This window comes from Bos javanicus, chromosome 24, assembly GCF_032452875.1.
Source record: "Bos javanicus breed banteng chromosome 24, ARS-OSU_banteng_1.0, whole genome shotgun sequence".
Lineage (NCBI taxonomy): Eukaryota > Metazoa > Chordata > Mammalia > Artiodactyla > Bovidae > Bos > Bos javanicus.
The window spans coordinates 12,574,873-12,596,383 of NC_083891.1; the positions used below are offsets into that span (position 1 = coordinate 12,574,873).

The window sequence follows — 21,511 nt, forward strand, 5'->3', positions numbered from 1 at the left end:
ACTGGATGGACATGAGTTTGAGCAAAGTCAGGGAGATGGTGAAGGACAGGGAAGCCTGGCATGCTGTAGTCCATGGAGTAGCAAAGAGTCAGACACAACTGATCACAACATAGCAACTGAACAACAACAAAGTGTGAAGAATACTTTGAACCTATAATTCTGTGCTCATCCTCTAATTCAGTGATGAAGGTGATATATATCTTAAGACTCAGAACCTCACAATGATTCAGAAAGTTACTAGTTATTACCTTGCTGAATGAATTGACAAAATACATTTTTTAAATGAATCTAAAAGTAAGTAGGAGAATAAAAGGAAGAACCTATAATTTTTAAGAATATCTGATTTTGAGGTAATAAAACATAATTCAAGCCTTAAAAAATTAACTAAATAATTTTCTGGGATGCTATGCTTGATCAGCTGACAGTGAGTTTTATTTCCAACTAAGAAAATAACTGTAATCACTAGTATTTATATGCTAAGCATTTGTTTAATTTCTTGTTAGATATGAATTCATTCCACCATCAGAGCAACCTTATGAGAAAAACACTGTTTTCCCTAGTTTACAATGTAAGAAAACTGAAGCATGAAGAAGCATCATTCCCAGCTTATAATTAAGAGGACTCATAAGTATTTGAACCGGGATTTGGGTGCACTTAAGTGGCTCAGATGGTAAAGCATCTGTCTACAATCCTGGAGACCTGAGTTTGATCCCTGTGTCGGGAAGATTCCCTGGAGAAGGAAATGGCAACCCACTCCAGTACACTTGCCTAGAAAATCCCATGGATGCAGGAGCCTGGTACCAGGCTACTGCCCATGGGGTCGCAAAGAGTCCGACATGACTGAGCGACTTCACTTCACTAAGTTGGGAAAAGGTCAGTTTTCATTCCAATCCAAAGAAAGGCAATGCCAAAGAATGCTCAAACTACCGCACAATTGTACTCATCTCACATGCTAGTAAAGTCATGCTCAAAATTCTCCAAGCCAGGCTTCAGCAATACATGAACCGTGAACTTCCTGATGTTCAAGCTGGTTTTAGAAAAGGCAGAGGAACCAGAGATCAAATTGCCAACATCCGCTGGATCATGGAAAAAGCAAGAGAGTTCCAGAAAAACATCTACTTCTGCTTTATTGACTATGCCAAAGCCTTTGACTGTGTGGATCACAATAAACTGTGGACAGTTCTGAAAGAAATGGGAATACCAGACCACCTGACCTGCCTCCAGAGGAGCCTATATTCAGGTCAGAAAACAACAGTTAGAACTGGACATGGAACAACAGACTGGTTCCAAATAGGAAAAGGAGTACGTCAAGGTTGTATATTGTCACCTGCTTATTTAACTTGTATGCAGAGTACATCATGAGAAACGCTGGACTGGAAGAAGTACAAACTGGAATCAAGATTGCTGGGAGAAATATCAATAACCTCATATATGCAGATGACACCACCCTTATGGCAGAAAATGAAGAGGAACTAAAAAGCCTCTTAATGAAAGTGAAAGTGGAGAGTGAAAAAGTTGGCTTAAAGCTCAACATTCAGAAAACGAAGATCATGGCATCCGGTCCCATCACTTCATGGGAAATAGATGGGGAAACAGTGGAAACAGTGTCAGACTTTATTTTTCGGGGCTCCAAAATGACTGCAGATGGTGACTGCAGCCATGAAATTAAAAGATGCTTACTCCTTGGAAGGAAAGTTATGACCAACCTAGATAGCATATTCAAAAGCAGAGACATTACTTTGCCAACAAAGGTCCATCTAGTCAAGGCTGTGGTTTTTCCTGTGGTCATGTATGGATGTGAGAGTTGGACTGTGAAGAAGGCTGAGTGCTGAAGAATTGATGCTTTTGAACTGTGGTGTTGGAGAAGACTCTTGAGAGTCCCTTGGAGTGCAAGGAGATCCAACCAGTCCATTCTAAAGGAGATCAGCCCTGGGATTTCTTTGGAGGGAATGATGCTGAAGCTGAAACTGCAGTACTTTGGCCACCTCATGCGAAGAGCTGACTCATTGGAAAAGACTCTGATGCTGGGAGGGATTGGGGGCAGGAGGAGAAGGGGACGACAGAGGATGAGATGGCTGGATGGCATCACTGACTCGATGGACGTGAGTCTGAGTGAATTCTGGGAGTTGGTGATGGACATGGAGGCCTGGCGTGCTGCGATTCATGGGGTCGCAAAGAGTCGGACACGACTGAGCGACTGAATTGAACTGAACTGAAGTCAAAGTCATGAGGCTACCTCTTTAGCCACCATGCTCCAGTGGGTCACCCATCCATGGCTTTCATCATAAAGAGGTCAATGCCTGGAATGCATTTTCAGGATCCAGCCACACTTCTGCAGCCAGGTCAAACTCCCTAATCCTCAGATCTTCTTTAGTTCTCAAGACTTAAATTATGTTCTTCTCTGCTGCTGATCCACTCAAAAGTGTTCATTGCTATTTGAAGCAACACACTTAAAATAAGAAAACAAGGGTGTTTTCCACCCTTGTGCCCAGCTCATCTCTACCCCTCTGAACTCTCTGTCAACTCACTCAGTGATTATGACCTTGATGCTATGTCTGCAACCACTAGACTCGGTGTTTATTCCTGATGTTCTGATTTGAATACAGGGGTCCCCAAAGGACTCTGACCCAAACTATCATTTTGAATTTCTAGACGTTTTTCTGCTGTGAGAAGGCAGTTCTAATCAATCTTTCACCCAACTCCTCCCCACCCCCAACACTGGGGCCCCTTGCAAAGCAGTTGGTTATTCCCTTGGCTCCTTTATTCTGTTTGCTTGGGTCTCACAAATGACCTGTGATGCCTGATTTCTGAGAAACAAGATAAGCAGGTCTTATAACCTAAAGACCTAGTAGAATGTAAACAAGCAAATGGTTTGTGAAAATAGGTTTATTTCTATATTTTTGCAACCTTACATAAGTTACAGCCACATGTATGTGATACATAATGCTAGACATTTGTTTAGAAATGCACACAATATGTATTTCCCTGTTGTTCAATGCTTTCTTCTAGGCTTCTATTACAAAAGGTCATGGAAAGCCGCCTACTTATCCTTCATTATAAGAACAAATACATATGCATGCATGCTTAGTGACTAAGTCATGTTTGACTTATTGTAACCCCATGGACTGTAGCCTGCTAGGCTCCTCTGTCAATGGAATTCTCCAGGCAAGAACACTGAAGTGGGTAGCCATTTCCTTCTCCAGGGGATCTACCTGACCCAGGGATCGAACTCAGGTATCCTGCATTGCAGGTGGATTCTCCATCCTCTGAGCCACCAGGGAAGCCCACAAATACATATTTTTCCTTAGAAAGAAAAATAAGTGATACCTGGCTTCTGTAAATGTATCACCTATACTAGACAGCGACCATAATAAAAAAAAAAACAGTATATAAAATAATAAATAATACAGTAAAAGTTAATGCTATAAAATAAACCGAGAGTAAGAAAGAACTAAATGAGATATCATCCCATTTTAGAAGGCCAAATGATTAATAGGGGGGTAATGTTATGATTCACAGATGTCACGCTATGTCTGTGTTTCTAGTTAGTGTGTAATAAAAGTATTTCAGAAAAACAGAAACATGCAGAGAAGTTTTGGCACTTGGAGAAATCCTGAGGCTTACACTCATTTTACAAATTCCTGTGCAGAAATAGAAACTTTCAATTTAGGGTGAGGCAAATCTGCCCCAAAAGAGGATGCTCTTGGTTATCTTGTGCATGATAAAGAAGAGGAAAGGATGGTCTGCCACAAACTGCGGGCCTCCATGGCCTGTTCTCCCTGTCATGATGGCCCCAGTGCCGGCAGCAGCCTCAGTGCCCTCCTCGTTCACTTCCACCGAAGCCTGATGGAATACTTCAGACAGAAACAGGTCATTCTTTCCCGACATGCCTGAGAAATTGGCTCGGCCCTGGCTGAAGGCATCACCCATGCCCATGCTTGTGAGAATGGTCTTGAGTTCATAATGCTCTTCTAATTTGAACTCGGGGATGTACACCACCACGTCATCCTCTGCCATGGTGTCTTTGCTGAGCCACTTGTTGAGTTTGTCATAGGTGATTTCACTTTCTAGCTATGAATCCAAAACATAAAAAAAACAATGAATGCTTAGCAGAGAAGGACAACAACCTCTAATGTTGACAACCAATGACTTCACGATATTGTAGGTGATATTAAAATTTAATAGTTTGGTAAAAATTTTGCAAGAAGATAGCATGTATGACATGTGTTTAAGACTTATGAATGACAATGGGAAATCTGGCACAGTTCCTCTCAAACCAGTTCACGAATTCAAACTGCACACCATTTCCTCAGGGGTAGGTATATTCAAGGGTTTCCCAGATGGCTCAGTGATAAAGAATCCACCTGCCAATGCAGGGGACGTGGGTTTGATTATTGAATGGGGAAGATCCCCTGGAGAAGGAAATGGCAACCGACTTCAGTAATCTTGCCTGGGAAACCCCATGGACAGAGGAGCATGGTGGGCTACAGTCCAGGGGGTCTCAAAGTGTTGGGCCTGACTTAGGGACTAAATAGCAACAACAACAGCAGACGTGTGCAAGGGTGAGTTTAGCCCCAGCAGTTTAAAACAATGGAAGTTGGAATTCTTACCATCTCCAAGCCCGTAGAGGATTCAGCAATTCCATCTGGGAGCAGCAGGAACATACTGACATCGCCAGCATATGGGAGTTCTAGAATCTGGACCTTCAGATCTGCTATGTATCCAATGTTTAGCTTTTCATTCAGGAACATCATCTCTACTGATTTGCGCTGAGTCTAAAGTAATTAAAAAGTAAAATATGAAAGTTGATAGTAAGATGTCAAAAGATTTACAATCAGACATAAAAGAGAATGGGTTATGCTTTCATGCTATAGAAATATGTTTTTCAAAAATTATAAATTTGTTTTGAAATTTGTTTAGAAATGACAAAATATATTTAAAAAATAAAATTTATTATTTGCATATTCTCACAGTGATTCTGATCTATTTCGTTATTTTCAAGATAGTACCCATTAGTAATAAGACGGACAGTTATAATAATACTAAAACATTTGTTCAGTACTTACTAGGGGTCAAGAACTCTGCAAAATCTCATTGAATCTTTATAACAACCTTTTAGGTTGGAAATTATCATACTAGTTTCACAAATCAAAAAATGGAATGCATGAACCAGAAGTAACATCATAGCTGGTCAGCGGTAGAGCCTAAATGTGAGTCCAGAATTGTGTAATTATAAAGCCCATGGTCTTCACCACTACTCATAAGGCCTCTCAGAAAATTACTGAGTGCTATTCAGTAAACTAAAAGAGTCAATAAACTATCCAGTGCGCATAACATATAACTATTAATAGCAAATCATGCATGGATATCAATGAGTGGTCCCTAATTATTCTTTCTCTATTTTGTCAAAGGCCCTAAACTCTATGTTAAGAAAATTCAATTTGTTGTTATTGTTTCATACCGAGTTCACACGGAAAGGATAAAGTCCTTTTAATTTCTTCTGAAATGGAGTCTTCCACCTTCCTTTGAAGTAGACAGCATTCACCAGGACCATCTTGGTGTCTACATCAACAGAACCTTCAGGTAGCAAGTTTGGGATTTTGCCTACAGAAAATATGATATATGTTTAGGTTTTATGATTAACAATTATAAAGTCATTATGATTTCTTGAGTCTTTTGAGTCACCATCAAGCTCAGCATCCACATTTATCATACTCTGAAGAGATGCTGATAGTCACTTTCAAATTTTTCTCTTAATTTATTTAAATCATAAGTAAAACCCAGACCAAATTTTTCAGGTTTCCAAACTTCAAGAGAAAATAAAGAAGTAATATAATTATGATTTAGAATTACTATCAGACTTGGAATATTTTTTTAAAGTTTCTTTTTTAAATTTATTTCCTTTGGCCACACTGTGCTGCATACAGGATTTTATTTCCCTGACCATGAATTGAACCTGCATCCCTTGCTTTGAGAGTGCAGAGTCTTAACCCCTGGACCACCAGAAAAGTCCCAGAAAATTTTAAATTCCTTTTATACTGTTTTCTCAAAGTTTTGTAGTTATATGAAGTTAGTTCATTCAGATGGGAGTGAAAAAGGGACTCAAGGAATATAATGGGCTTCCCTGGTGGCTCAGATGGTAAAGAATATGCCAGCAATACAGGAGACCCAAGTTCGGTTCCTGGGTGGTGAAGATCCCCTGGAGAAGAGAATGGCAACCCACTCCAGTATTCTTGCCTGGAGAATTTTATGGGCAGAGGAGCCTGGTGGGCTGCAGTCCATGGGATCGCAAAGAGATGGACACAATTTAGTGACTAACACTAACAAGGAATATAATAATGCATTTCCCCAGTAAGTCACTAGGGCTTCTTCTAGATCTGGTCTTGACAGCCCATGGATCTACTGATTCACCCAAAAACAATGTTTTGGAAGTTGTGATAGACCTACATAAGGAACAGCACAGATTCCATTAAGTAATAAAGGAAGAATTGTCCTGGGGAGGCTTAGAATACTGGAGCGACATTCTAAATCATTTAGGAAAAAAAGTGCAATTAGTTCTGTAAGAGAGCTGAATAATGCAGAGAACTGTGACAACACAGAGAAGGGAGTGAATGATTGAGCCCAAAAAAGTTCCCAGAAATAATAATATCTGAGTGTGATTTTTTTTAAGTTAATTTAAGAAACAGCCCATTTATAGTGAATACCTGCTCTGTAGTATTTCAACCACATTATTTTATTTAACCTCACAACCACTCTAGTAAGGGAAGTATTATTGGTGTCATTTTACACAAGAAGGAAATCAACCCTTCATTGGAAGGACTGATACTGAAACTGAAGCTCCAATACTTTGGCCACCTGATGGGAAGAGTTGACTCATTCGGAAAGACGCTGATGCTGGAAAGACTGACAGCAAGAGGAGAAGGTGGCAACAGAGGATAAGATGGTAAGATGGCATCACTGGCTCAATGGACATCAGTTTGAGCAAACTACAGGAGATAGTGAAGGACAGGGAAGCCTGGCATCCTGCAATTCATGGGGTGTCAGAGTCGGACAAGACTTAGCAACAGAACAACAATGCAAATGGACACTATAGTGAGATATTAGTAACCTTTCCAAGGTCACAATGCTTGAGAACCGGTCAGAATTCCACCATCTTCCATTTCTACTGACAGATATGAGACTCAAGTGAAAAGGTCAGTACTCTTGCTTAGAAAATTCCATGGATGAAGGAGCCTGGTGGGCTACAGTCCATGGGGTCACAAAAAGTTGAACATGACTGAGCGACTTCACTTCACTTCACTTGGAAATCTGCTGGGACTTTATTTAACTTTGTGACACATAGTATTTGATCATAACAAGGAAAAAAGAAATATTTTCTCAAATTATTATAAAAATCATTCCAAATGACTATTTGGCATTTTTGCAATTCCACTCATTGATTTATAGCCATTCACCACAAATGCTTAGAAAGAAGAGAAATTCTTGCTGTTCTCAAAAAAGCAAAGCTTTCATGTGTCTCTTTAATTTTGCAATCTGCTTTGACTTTCATTTCTGTTAAATCTTCACTTTCTCTGCTTTCTTTTTGTCAGTGGTGTTTCAGTCTTTTAAAGCAGTAATTTAAAAATCTAGAAATGAAGAACTGAAGTAGGTCAACTATTTTTAGAGAAATAATACTTTTTTCAATTCTACAGAACTTAATACAAGTGTTTTTTTCTATTATGGTAGCTAAGAAAGCAGGATAGCATACTATGACTTGAAATAATGTTTTAAACATAGGATGTAGGGATTTCCCTAGTAGTCCAGTGGCTAATATTCCATGCTCCCAATGCCAAGGGCCCAGATTCAATCCCTGGTTGAGGGAACTAGATTTCACATGCCACAACTGCGACCCAACACAGCCAAATAAAAATGTATTTAAAAGTAAATAAATAAACATGGGAGATAAGTGAAAATATGTTTTATGCATTAAGATATCAAACTCTTTGAGCATTAAATTGAAGAATTCCAGAATTAGACTAAAGCTCAGAAGAAGCGGGAACCCCAGATGTACCACTAACCGATAGTGGCATCTTAGATGAGTCAGTTAAGAACCAAGGACATGTGTAACCAAGGTAGAAATAGCTTAGATGATCAATGACAGATGAAGCAGGGACTGAAAGAAATTGACAACATACTGACTCTGAATGGTGCAATAGAAGAAAGAGTTAAGATTTTATGGTCTCTCCTTTTTCCATTGCTGATATTCTCACACCAATTACTCAGTTGACAACTGTGCCTTTGTTCTTTACGTTTGTTCATAGTGAACATAAAGTCACAATTATTTCAGTACTGATATTTCCTATGTTAGAAAAGATCTGCCTCTTCTTACATTCTATTCTAAGGTAATAATCCAAAACCAGATTATTGAAATTCTGAATATATATCTTCTATTAGGATGCCTCCGTTATTTTTTTTTCTCACTTAAAATACCACTAAGCTCCACAAGTATCAAGTTACATTAGCCAAAATAACTAAGGTTGGGATTAAGAGTTAAGTTTAAGGACTTAAAAAAAAAAAAAAAAATCAGAGTTTTCTATCTGGAAAGAAGAGCAGAAACTATTTCCTTGGGTTTACCTTTAGTTTGGGTCTTGACCCAGGAATTAATCTTTTTTCTGGTGTCTTCTGCACGTTCTAGGAAGTCCACCGCCTGGGGTTCTGTAGAGTAATATTTCTTGGAGAGTTGCATGTATTCCTTTAAAGTGAAAACAATAATGACAAAGGTTACATAGACTATACACCCAGCAAGTGAAAGTGTTACTTGCTCAGTCGCCTCGGACTCTGTGACTCCATGGACTGTGGACCACCAGGCTCCGTCTGTTCATGGACTTCTCCAGGCAGGAATACTAGAATGGGTTGCCATGCCCTTCTCCTGGATACCCCACAAGCAATGGTGTAATTGTAAATTACAGGTTTCCTGTCAAGACTGGGGAGCCTGAAGAATGGGTAGCGGGGTGGCTGGGGCGCTGATTATGCGCTCTTTTGACCGCCCCCCCACCCCAATCCAGTCCCTACTGCACTTGTTCTCCTGCCTACTGTGCATTATGAACAGAGTACAGAAGGAGAGGTTGGGCGTGGGGTTAGCGGTTCTGGGAATAGCTGTGTCCGCCTCCTGACTTGTGATTTTACACGTACGGTTTTTACAGTAGAAAGAGGAAGCACCCACGGAGGGAGCGTAAGCATAACTGCATTGGATCTTGTCCCATGGACTCGCAGAGCCTTAGCGAGCCCGAGTGGAATTCTGACCCACTGGGAATGAATCAGAGAAAACAGCTTTGAAAGTGACCTCATTGCAAGTTTGGGGCCCTGACATTTAAATCGCAGGTTTCACTCACTTCCTTGAATCTTGCAGACTTCTCTCCAAACAGCATATTGGCACTTTCCAATAAATACTCCCCCGTGGACGCGTTGATGGCATTGCTGAGAGAATGGAAGGATGAATGGATTTTCCCCGCAGCTTGTGCCTTAAAAGGAAAGGAGGGATTCATTTTATATAACTCAGGACTCCTAAACAAGATATTTCTGAAGCAATAGTATTTTTTTCTAGGATATCAATAAAATGCTGTATTAAAATATACTTTTTTCTGTCACTTTGAAGGTAACTCTGAGGAAATACTGTTGGTATAGATGTAGTACATTAAAATTTATCAGATAAGTTTTTACTTGTTTCAGATTTTGCTCTGCCTATGGATTGGATTTAACTGTGACAGAACTGAGATCCTAGAAAAAGTCAGGTTCCTTCGATACTTTAGCTAAACTATAAAGTCACTAAGCAATTTTTATTATATTAAAATGTCACCTTAGAAATGTTCTTTAAATATTTATTTAACTTCAACAAGTCCCATGGCATAATTAAGGGGTAGTCTGTGGAATGGAAAATCTGGAGTTTAGAAAACATAAAATTGAGGGGAATTCCAATCCTCAACCTGAAGTTTGCAAGCATGATGACAGACACAGGGCTTAGTCACAGAAACAGCTGGGTGAAGCCAAGGTCAGAGCCCTGAAGATGGACCACCTGCTGTCCACCCAGACCTGGCAGAATCGCCATATTGAAGAGGCCCTCTCTCTATCCTGAGTCTGTAATTCCCTGGGTGACAGGCAGGTGGAGCATCAGCATTCCCAGGAAGGAACCTGTGAGAGGTATCTCCCCATGACCTAACTCAGGGGTGTGATAGTGGAAATTGTTTACCAACAGAAGCCCACCTATACCAGCCTCTTATAATGTAGCTGGATGGCTGGTGTTTACGGAAGTGAATTACTGGGAAAAGATATTATTAATCTGAGATAGACTAGATGAATGGATGATAGATAGATAGTAGATGATGATCATGATAATGACGATAAATAGGTAGATAGATTGTTACTGTTCAGTTGCTAATTATGATGATGATAGATTGGCAGATAGGGAGATAGATACTGATAGATAGTAGATGATGATCATAATGATGACAATAGATAGATAGATGTGTGCTCATGCTCAGTTGCTTGGTTGTATGCAGCTCTTCGAGACTCTTTGGACTGTATCCCACCAGGCTCCTCTGACTATGGGATTTTTCTAGCAAGAAGACTGCAGTGGATTGCCATTTCCTGCTCCAGGGGATCTTCCCACCCAGGGACTGAACCCACATGTCCTGTGTCTCCGGCACTGCAGGCGGATTCTTTACCACTAAGCCATTGGGGAAGCCCTGGATAGATAGAGAGGAGATAAAGGATATGTGAAGGTCAGAGACGTCTCCCGAAGTCAACAAGCCTGGCCATCTCCATTATTCAATTAGTTGTCACCCTTGACTCTGGAAATCTGCATTCACACGTATATTCTAGGAGTCTCTACAATGGCTTTAGAATACATTATACATACCCAACTAATGGCAGAGTGATGTGACAGAATTTAGAAACAGTCTTGACCTGGAAGTCATAAAACCTGGATTCTACCCCAGCTCTGCCCTTCCTTATCAGAGTGACCGTAAGATATTCACTCAAGGACTGTGAGTCTTAGTTTTCTACTGTAAAAGGTGGACATTGTACTAGGTTTCTTCATAAATATTGTGACTTTATAACAAGTTTCTGGAAGCAAAATACAAAAGAACTAGGAACAGATGAGTCAGATACCTGCAAAATAGCATCAGGAAAGGTGTCCCTCTGGATCTGCTGCGTGAAATCACAACTGGTGAGGCTCTGTGGGGTCACTGGGGTGCCTTTGTGGACTCCAACTTGGTTAAACTGAAGCACCTACAATTGGAATTCGAGAAAACTGGGTACATTTTTCTGCTGCATTATTTAGCTTTTAAATCAATGGCTGTCAGGTACCTCTTGGTGGTCCTACGTCTAGTTCCCTGCCTTTGTATCTGGGCAACAAGTCAGTGAGATTCCCTTCATAGGAATTAGCATGAGTTATTTTATACTAATTCAAATACTGGCTATTTTGACAATATTTTTCTTTATTATGAGATGATTTATAACATTTTAATTAAATTATCACTCAACTCATAAATTGCCTTGAAAGAAGTAGCAAGGTTAACTCCTGACCTTTATTCTCTCTATCCAGTGGCCTTACATGATATACCCTTCTGTGATGGTTTAGACGCTAAGTCGTGTCCGACTCTTGCAACCCCATGGAGTGTAGCCTTCCAGGCTCCTTTGTCCATGGGATTCTCCAGGCAAGAATACTGGAGTGGGTTGCCATTTCCTTCTTCAGAGGATCTTTCCAACCCAGGGATCGAACCAGGGTCTCCTGCATTTCAGGCAAATTCTTTACTGACTTAGCTACAAGGGGAGCCCTTTATACCCTTCTAATCTGTCAAAAATTAGCAGCCACAGCTATCTTAAGCACAAAAACAAGTTGCTCAGTATTACCAGGGGTCATCTAAAACATTTCCACAAATGTTATTTACACATGAAGAAATCCCCCACTTCTGTCCATGTTGGGGGCAGATGGCAGGAGTCAGAAGACAATATGAATTTCTTTTTAAAAACATTTTCATTTATGGATTTATTTAGCTGCCCCCGGTTGAGGCAGGCAGCATCTTTAGCTGAGGCATGCAGGATCTTTAGTTTCCACATGTTCCCCGACCAGGGATCAAACCCAAGCCCTCTTGCATTGGGAGCACAGAGTCTTAGCCCCTGGATCACCAGGAAGTCCCAATGTGAATTTCTTTACATTCTAAGTGGCAGATCCAGCTAACAGTGAAGCTGGCAGGTAAAGATTTGCCCTGGAAGGTGTTCAGGTCCCCTCTCCAATATCGTAGACCCCTCAGCTTGGCCCTGCTACCACCCACCCACCCCCACCTCAAGCATCTCTTGGGTCCCAGCCCCATAGGGCCCCAGGCAGGGAGGAGCTTATTGGTTAATGCGTTGATGGAGGAGGTTCTGACAAGGGAAGGAATGCAAGTTTGTCCAGCAGATGGTGAATTTCTAGGCTAGAAGGAGAGGTGTTAGGATTTCTGGGATCTTTCTCTGCTCTTCAGATCATATATTATAAGTTCCTACCTAATACTCTCTGAAAAGAAGCGGTCTGACTGCCGCTACGCAAGGGGGACTATGGACTATTTTGTGTAAGAGCTTCTCTGGTTGTCCTACCTTTTAAGGAAGTTGACCCATAAGTCAGGGTCTCTGGGCAGCACTGAAGCCCTTTTGAGTCATGGCAAGAGTCCTTGCAAGTGTGGGGCATGTGAAATGACCCTGAGCCAGGCTGGGGCAGGTACCCTGCCCAGAGAGGCAGCCTGCCCTGGGCCGGTCTGTGGCCTTATCCTAAAGATAAGAGCTGGGTAAAAATACTCCTGCAAATCTCAAATTGTCTGTGCTCTGTAAGAGAGTATATATTTATTCTGTTTACCCTTTTTTCCACTACAACTGTTCTAGCTTTACCAGCTACACCTGTTCCCAACTGTGTGTGGCCTCTTCCTGCCCTGATTTTCTCATCTGTAAAGTGAGTATGGTAATCAGAGCACCTACCTCATAGGATTTTGTTTTCTGTGGATAAATTCCTAAAACATTCAGATGCCTGGATGGGGCATTGTATGTATCAGCTAAGAAAACAATTAGTTCTACCATGTACCTCTCCAGTTAACTGTAATTTTCATACCCATCTTGCCAGATACATATTTCCATTCACATTTTTAAAATAAGACAGTTACCACTAGACTCTTTTGAGTTATCAAATGGTGTTTAAGAGGTCTGCAACTAATGTACAAAATATGTGGTTAGCAATCCACATTACATATGATCAGATTAATATAGTTCATGGGTACAGAATGTCTCCCATCCAAGTACTAACCAGGTCCAGCCCTGTTTAGCTTCCAAGATCGGGAGGGTTCAGGGAGGTATAGGCATAGACCATACAGAGTTTCTTTTAGGGGAGATGAAGATATTCCAAAGTTAGATTGTGGTGATGGCTGCACAATTCTTGTGAATATACTAAGAACTACTGAATTATAAACTTTAAATGGGTGAAATTTATGAAATGTGAATTATAAATCAGCAAAGCTGTTCTTAAAAAGTAAAATAAAAAAATAAGAAAGCTGAGGCTCAGAGCATTAAATGTCTCCACTTACACACCTAGTAAGTGGCATAGCCATCAACCAAAGACAGGCAGGGTCTGTCCCCAAAGTCCAGGCTTTCACCTCCAAACCAAAGAGTGTCTCCTCTTTTTTGGTAGAGAATTAAGCCAATTTGCCTTTGAATTTTAGAATCTCCCCATGTAGCAGAGTTACAAGAAAACTACTGTATATAAAATCCTTGTCCCATGTGGAGAAAATACCTTCCAAACACAGAAAAACTGTTGTACCCCGAGTGACCAATAAGTTACTTTTCCTCTAGTATCAAAGTCAAGGTTTTTACTTTTAGCACCTAGAGCACTTTGTTTGGCATTTGTCTTCAAAAAAAAGGTTCTGATTCCTTTACATTTAAAAAGATTTCCCTGGTAGTCCACTGGTTAAGACTCCATGCTTCCAATGCAGGGGGCATGGGTTCGAGCCCTGGGCAGGGAACTAACATTCCACATGCCTCATAGCATGGCCAAAAACTAAATAAAAAAAAAAAAATGAAGTCCTTGATGTTTTCTAAAGTTTTTAATGGAGTTCACTGCCTTTATTTATTTATTTTTTCAAGGCAAAGAAAATAAAGGGGAAGGAGTTTTGCAAAATGTGGCTGGTATCAGGGAGTTGAGCAACGGGGCTTTGTCGTAAGTCTTCACGTTTAAACTCTCACAAACACAGAGAGCGAAGCTCCCATCCTATTTCCTCCTGCGGTGAGATTGGCTAACACTCTGTGTGAGCCACTCCGAACAAGTCCTGTCTTAAATGGGTCACCGTGTACCTCGAAGACTGTATCCATCTATCTGTATTCACACACTCAGGTGTGATTCTTACAAGAAACTCAACAGTAGCCAGCGGCATTCTGGTGTGACTGACAGCAGCCTCGATGCTTGTGGGAAACCAGAGCTTGTACTCATAGCATTCAATGCTAATGTCTATATAAATGGGACTAGGAAAGAATTTTAATGGTATAATTACCTTGTCTTGTCTCGGACCCAGGGAAGACAGGATCCTGTGAATTTTTTTAATTAATTAATTTATTTTAATTGAAGGCTAATTACTTTAGAATATTGTAGTGGCTTTTGCCCTACATTGACATGAAGGATCATGTGAATTTTAATAGCGCTGCATTCATCCCATAGGTTGATTGCTGTGTATAGGCAAACTAGTTCAACGTACTTCCATAGACCCAGACTTAATGAAAGGGTCCCTTGACTGACTTGGTGTCCATTCACCAAGGAAGGAGGCCAGTGGCCCTGACAGAAATCCCCCACAGTGCTGTGCCACTCCTGACCACCTTGACATTGAGGATTGGCCATCCCGTCAGCCCCATTTTGTTGACATGAGCTCACGGGGTGGAGAATGTTGGCTGAGGCCCTCTGAAGTCATGGTGCTCTCTGTGCCTCCCCTAGAGTGCAGAGACCGAGCTCTGGGACAGTTTTTTTTTTTCTCTTCATAGCACTCTCAAAACCACTAAGAGGAATTCTTTACATAAATGGAAGGAGCCTGAGATGAGAGGACAGAAACCAGAGGAACCCCTGGGATAGGTGCTTTAGTCCCACTGCCCATACGTCAGTGACACTTGTTTTAAAACCCATAAGAGGTAAAGCACACAAATCCTTTGAAAAATATAAACATTATCAGATGTCAGATATGGTCACTATTAACTATTTCTAACATTGTAGGACAAGAAACTCTGATAATCCTCCTGCTATATCAACCATTGAGGGTTTCTGTGGTTTGGCTCTTTTATAGATTTGAATCTAAGTAACACATGCTGTAATGGTTTGTGATGATTGCTGAGGACACGGATTCAATACCTGGTGGGGGAACTAAGATTCCACAAGCCGCTGACTTTGTTATAGTCCAGATACCACAAGCATGTAATCAGATCAGTTCTTCAATTCAGTTCAGGAATCCTTCAGTCCCAATTGGGAACTTAAACAGAAACTTACTTGGGCTATCTGGTCTGCAGTATTGCCCCGGGCGCCCAGGTAGACCATGGCCACGGTGGAGGAGATGCTCCAGGGACAGAAGAAGATATTCTGGGTGTTGGCGCTTGTATTTGCAAGATGCTTGAAGAAATTGAGGGCAAAGATTGTATTTGCCACATTAAGTTCTTCCATTGTCTCAATCTGGAAGGAAAATGAGGAAAAGCAACAGCTCTACGAGATGACTCAACATTTTGAGGATGTCAGCGGCATAGTACAGGCTGTACCCTTGACAGGGCAGGGGTTCCCTCTCTGTTCTCCCTTCACTGAACAGGGTCAGCAGCATTGTGACCCTGGGACCTGTGCAGCCACAAAAGGTTCCACTCTCGGTGCAATGCGCTGCTGTCACAACACGGCAGTTCCTTAATGATTTTATACAAGGGGTCTTGCCTGCATTTCCCTTTTGCACTGGATCCTGCAAATTACACAACTGATCCTGAGATACAGAGAACAGTCCTATGATGTGTGGTGACCCTCCACCTCATAATAATGATAATAACAGCAATAACAATAAATAGCCCTGATTAAATTCTTAACTGTACAACAGATGCTGTGTTCAACATTTTACCTGTACTAACCAGGTAATCCTTACACAAGCCCTGTGAGAAAGACACTGCTATTCTTGTGCTTACAAAGGAAAAACCTACTGCCCAGAGAGAATCAGAAAAGTGACCCATGTCACTCAACTATAAGGAACAGGACTGGAAATTGAAGCCAGGTTGGTGGGTACCTCCAGGGTCATACTCTCAACTTCAGTGTTGTACCTACAAACACACATCACACATACAGACACACAGATACACACACAGGGGCCTTCCCTGGTGGCTCAGTGAGTAAAGAATCCACCTGAAATGCAGGAGACCATCTGCAACGCAGAAAACTCAGATTCAATGCCCAGGTTGGGAAGATCCCCTGGAGAAGGAAATGGCAACCCACTCCAGTGTTCTTGCCTGGGAAATCTCATGGACAGAGGAGCCTGGTAGACTACAGTCCACAGAGTCACAAGAGTCCATGGACACGACTTAGTGACTAAACCATCACCATCGTACACACTAGAGGCAAATGCACAGATATTCAAATGCATGCCGCCTGCACACATACTCTTGTTGGCCCCAGTGGAGATGGTCAAACTCCTTTCTAAAAGTGACCTAGACTCACCTTTCAAGAGTGGGTGTTTCACATCGCCCTATCTCCCATTCCTAGGCCCCCTCCACTGACTCACACACCACAGCCTTTCTTCCAAAGCTCCCCTGTGCTGAGCAGTTTGTTACTGGGAGTGCTGGAAAGGCCCCCTCCTCCCAACACCCCTAGCAGGGCAATCAACACCAGGTCCCCCTGCAGGGGTGGTCCTGGATATATGGAGCTCACACACACACATCATCCACCATCTGAAGATAAATAACAGACACATTTCCGTGACCTAAGACTCACAAGCAGCCAAATGCTTGGACACACCTGGGTGTGGGTGGGTACCTGCTGTTTCTAGCCAACAGATTGTATCTTATGTTTTCATAATGGCTTCAAACACACCCTGCACTTACCAAAATCTATAAATATACCAAGCAATGCTGACACTCATCACTCCACAGGAAGCCTTCTGGGGACTGTGGCTGCAGAGCCACTGGGGGCGGCCCTGGAGGAGGCGCTCTATAGCCATGGACTCCCTCAGCAGGGTCTCCAGGCTCATGGCTCCCTAGTCCATGGGTGTCTTATGTGAACATTCGGTTCATGAACATTTCTTGTGAAGAAAGTGATTGCATTTGTATCAAAATTTCTCACGTGAGTTACCACCCAATTGTATTTTATCAAGACAAAGTAGTAAATTCAATAAAATTTGTCCCTGAAACTCTCTCATGTCTTCTTGTCGCCTTTAATATTTGATATTCAACAGGATCAGCGTGAGGTATATAGAGGTTACATCCTGATGCCTAGAGAGGTTACTGCTACTGCTGCTGCTAAGTCGCTTCAGTCGTGTCTGACTCTGTGCGACCCCGTAGACGGCAGCCCACCAGGCTCCCCTGTCCCTGGGATTCTCCAGGCAAGAACACTGGGGTGGGTTGCCATTTCCTTCTCCAATGCGTGAAAGTGAAAAGTGAAAGTGAAGTCGCTCAGTCGTGTCCGACTCAGCGACCCCATGGACTGCAGCCTACCAGGCTCCTCCATCCATGGGATTTTCCAGGCAAGAGTACTGGAGTGGGTGTGATTGCCTTCTCCGCTAGAGAGGTTAAGTAACTTATAAAAGGTCACAGAGTTTGTATGTAATGGTGCAGGGATTCAAGCTTCAGAAACCTGCTCTGTCCAATGTCACTTACACTTTACTTGCTGATGGTGAATTACTATGTGTAAGAGTTTCACCCAGCTACTGGTTTGAGAAATGCTAGAAAGAGGAAATAAAAAGAGCAAGGAAGCCAGTTTTTGATACTTCTATAAGGTTTATTAAGGTTTTTAAAAGTCAGTTTCTTTTTTTGCTTGCTTCATCACTGAGATCAGATTAACCTGGGTGACAGAAATTTGTTTCCTCTTCCTTCTACATTTTAAAATCATCTTTATAATGAATTATTCCTGGGTAGATCCTTTTTTGCAAATTATCTCAAAAACATTTCAGAAACAGAGAATTAATAGCATAAATATTTCTCTATTGTGTATGAAAAAATAAAGAATCAGAGCTAGAAAAATAAACTTAAGCCTGGGAATTCCCTAGTGGTGCAGGGGCTAAGACTCTGAACTTTCATTGCTGAGGGCATGGGCTCAATCCCTGGTCAGTGAACTAAGATCCCACGGTCTGCACAGTGTGACCAATTAATTAATTAATGTAGGCCCCTCCTATACCCAATTATTTATAATGACCTGAATAGTCAGTCACTTTGACACTAACAAAATTTAAGTGTCAAGACAAACTAACAGTAAGGGCTTTTAATGCCAAATTAGAATTTCAGTTGACTGTGACTATTTTTTTAAAAAATTTAAAAAATGAGTAAGGACAAAAGTAAATCACCCCAGATGTATTTACTTGTTTTAAAAACATTTAAAGTTTATCTTTCAGATAGGTGCAATTAACTGCATTTAACATAAAAAATAATGTGTTATGTCTATATCACAGTTACCAAATTCCTTCAGCCTCACTGTTTTATTTAACTTGCATAATTACTTGTCTGATAAAGCTAGTAATTCAAGTTATACCAATGAGAATATGAAGACGTCCATAGCACAGCTAGTTTCAAAGCCTACACTAGCTTCTGATCCCAGCTCTAGTGCTGTTCCTACAGACCTTTCAAATAAGGTTTGAGGAGTTTATATTTGTAGAAATCTATGAATATATTTTATATGCTGCTGCTGCTGCTGCTAAGTCGCTTCAGTCGTGTCTGACTCTGTGCGACCCCATTAGATGGCAGCCCACCAGGCTCCTCTGTCCCTGGGATTCTCCATATATATATAACGTGTTTGTATGTGTCTTCTGACTCTACCACACGTCCACCTTGCATTTAAATGGGAGTCTGCCTAAGACCATGTAAAATCGAAGTCACTGAGTGACATCAGAATCTCTCAGAACAGGAAACACCTGTTGTGAATTTCTTAACACTAGAGTGAGCTACACAACTTCGACAATTTCTAGATATCATACTCCTAACTAACGTTTAATATCATCTTTAGAGGAACAAACGGATGAAAAGCACGTGTGGGGCTGGTCTCTGTGATGTTTGTGTCAGTTCCTGCAACACAAGTTGACTAATGTGCCTCTGAAACTTGGCACAGGCGACAAGGAGCTCAGACCCATAGCCACACTCCTGCTCACTGGCATCGAATGTTAGATTTGAGTGTGCTGTAGCATTTTTAGATGAATTTTTTTGTAGCAACACAGTGTAAATTGTTTGAAATTGACCAGAAAAATTAATGACACAGAAAAAACAATACTTCAAGGAAATTTCCCATTCCAAATTACCAAGTTTTGCCCCCACAAAATTAAAAACCTTTTCTGCACTTGATTCTTTTCATAATGAAGTTATTTGTTTATGGGATATTAAATTATTTATTGAACTATTACTTCAGTCGATCCAGCAACTAACTGGGCTCTTCTTTCTCTTTCACTAAACTGACCAATTAGCAAACTAAATTCAACAAGTATATTCTGGTATTGAATTGAACCACCCAGCTTTTTGCTTAATTTCTGGTTGTTTAAGATGAAAACTGAGTCCTCTTTTTGTCTTTCTCATATTTATACACAATTTATAAATTACTTTCAGTTACTAAAATAATCCTTTTTAATTGATCTGGCTATTTTCATTAAATTCAGTGCCAAACACTAACTAGTAAAGGATACACACATTCTGAGCTGTTTGGTAAAACTGACATCACAACTAGAATGTACATTTTGGTTTGATGAATGTTACATAGGCATGTGCTGGTCTCTGAGATTTAAGATTAGGTCTAACTTAATTTAATTCAAATCTTGAACCAAAATATTCTCAAACAAGCAACTAAACAAGAAAACACCATGAAATTTTTACTCATCCTCTGAAAACATCCCACAGTTTAATTTTCATTATATTAATAATACCAGTATGCAAAATAAAACCCTATTACATAGATAGAGACAAAGAAATGACTGAAATACCTGGTTCTTCTCTGCCTGACAGGAAACGGTCTTCTGAGCGTTGTTAGAGTTCAGACATGGCAATGACTGGTTTTATAAAGCTCTGCCCCTCCCACATGGCATTTTTTTTTTCTCTCTATCTGTATCCTTTGAGTGATTCAACATTTTACTCAGACATCATTAGAATAGAAATGCTTGTTTGCTAAGGCATCATTGAAGAAATTTGTTGGAAAGATGACATCATTCAGAAACCTAAGAATGTGGCAATACCTACATATGCCTCTTAAAATTAACTAAAATCTGTCAGCCCTAGTTTCAACATTCCCTGCTATAACTTGCTCTCCTCGTAAGAAATTCTACAATATCTCTTCTATCTTTTGCCAAGAATGGCCTGGGAGCTTCTTGCAATACTTAAAAGTAATGGAATCCTTTGTCTTTTGAATCTAGACAGCCCCCAAGCAATTCTTTGAGAAAGAAAAAAAAAACAAACACTTTTTTTCCTTATAAATTTCTCTATTTTAAACCCTTTTACATTTTCTCAAGCTATAATTTCCAAAATAATTCTGGGTTCCACCCTAATCTCCTGTCACAAACCACACCCAAAGAATGTTTCATTTGTCCTTTTTTAGAACATAAATCTTATCTTTAATTCAACAGTGAAAATCCACTGTGTACTTTAACTTTTAAGAGGGTAAATTATAGGTGTTAATTGGAATTTGTGATGTCAAAAATATGATTCTGAAAATCACTAGATTTTTAGATACAGCCAAAGGAATCCAAGGAGTAAAAATAGATAAAAGATATGTGTAATGAAAGAGAAGCTGAGTTTTAAAATGTTCATATTGTTAGAGCTTATTGAAAAGTGTTTCCAACACATTGTGAAGATAGCTTTTCTTCTCTTCACTTTGCTTCTTTATTGAAGCATAGTTGATTTAAAACTGCACAGCAAAGTGACTCAGCTTTACACACATATATAGTTTTTTTGTTTATTTTTTATATTCTGCTATTATGAGCTTCCCAGGTGTCACTAGAGGTAAAGAATCCTCCTGCCAATGCAGGAGACTAAGAGAGGCAGATTCGATCCCTGGATCAGAAAGATCCCCTGGAGTAGGAAATTGCACTCTACTCCAGTATTCTTGCCTGGAAAATCCTATGGACAGAGGAACCAGGTGGGCTACAGTCCATAGGACCACAAAGAGTCAGAAATGACTGAGCGTACACAAACACCATTATGGCTTATCCCAGGAGATTGGATATACTTTCCCTGTGCTATATAGTAAGGCCTGGTTATATACCTATTTTATTTTATTTTTTTTTTATTTTATTTTTTAACTTTACAATATTGTATTGGTTTTGCCATA

The 21,511-nt window shown here is 40.6% G+C and overlaps 1 protein-coding gene across 1 annotated transcript; it reads right to left on the bottom strand.

The window, feature by feature from the left end:
* Positions 1 to 2,868: 2,868 nt before the first annotated feature.
* On the bottom strand, positions 2,869 to 20,279 carry SERPINB2 (serpin family B member 2). Its single transcript, XM_061399566.1, has 8 exons — positions 20,172 to 20,279; positions 15,524 to 15,703; positions 11,146 to 11,265; positions 9,372 to 9,500; positions 8,614 to 8,731; positions 5,462 to 5,604; positions 4,611 to 4,775; positions 2,869 to 4,071 (listed from the first exon to the last, which is right to left on the bottom strand). Exons 2-8 carry the CDS (start codon positions 15,692 to 15,694, stop codon positions 3,667 to 3,669), a joined length of 1,251 nt encoding a protein of 416 aa, XP_061255550.1. The 5' UTR covers positions 15,695 to 15,703; positions 20,172 to 20,279; the 3' UTR covers positions 2,869 to 3,666.
* Positions 20,280 to 21,511: the final 1,232 nt, after the last annotated feature.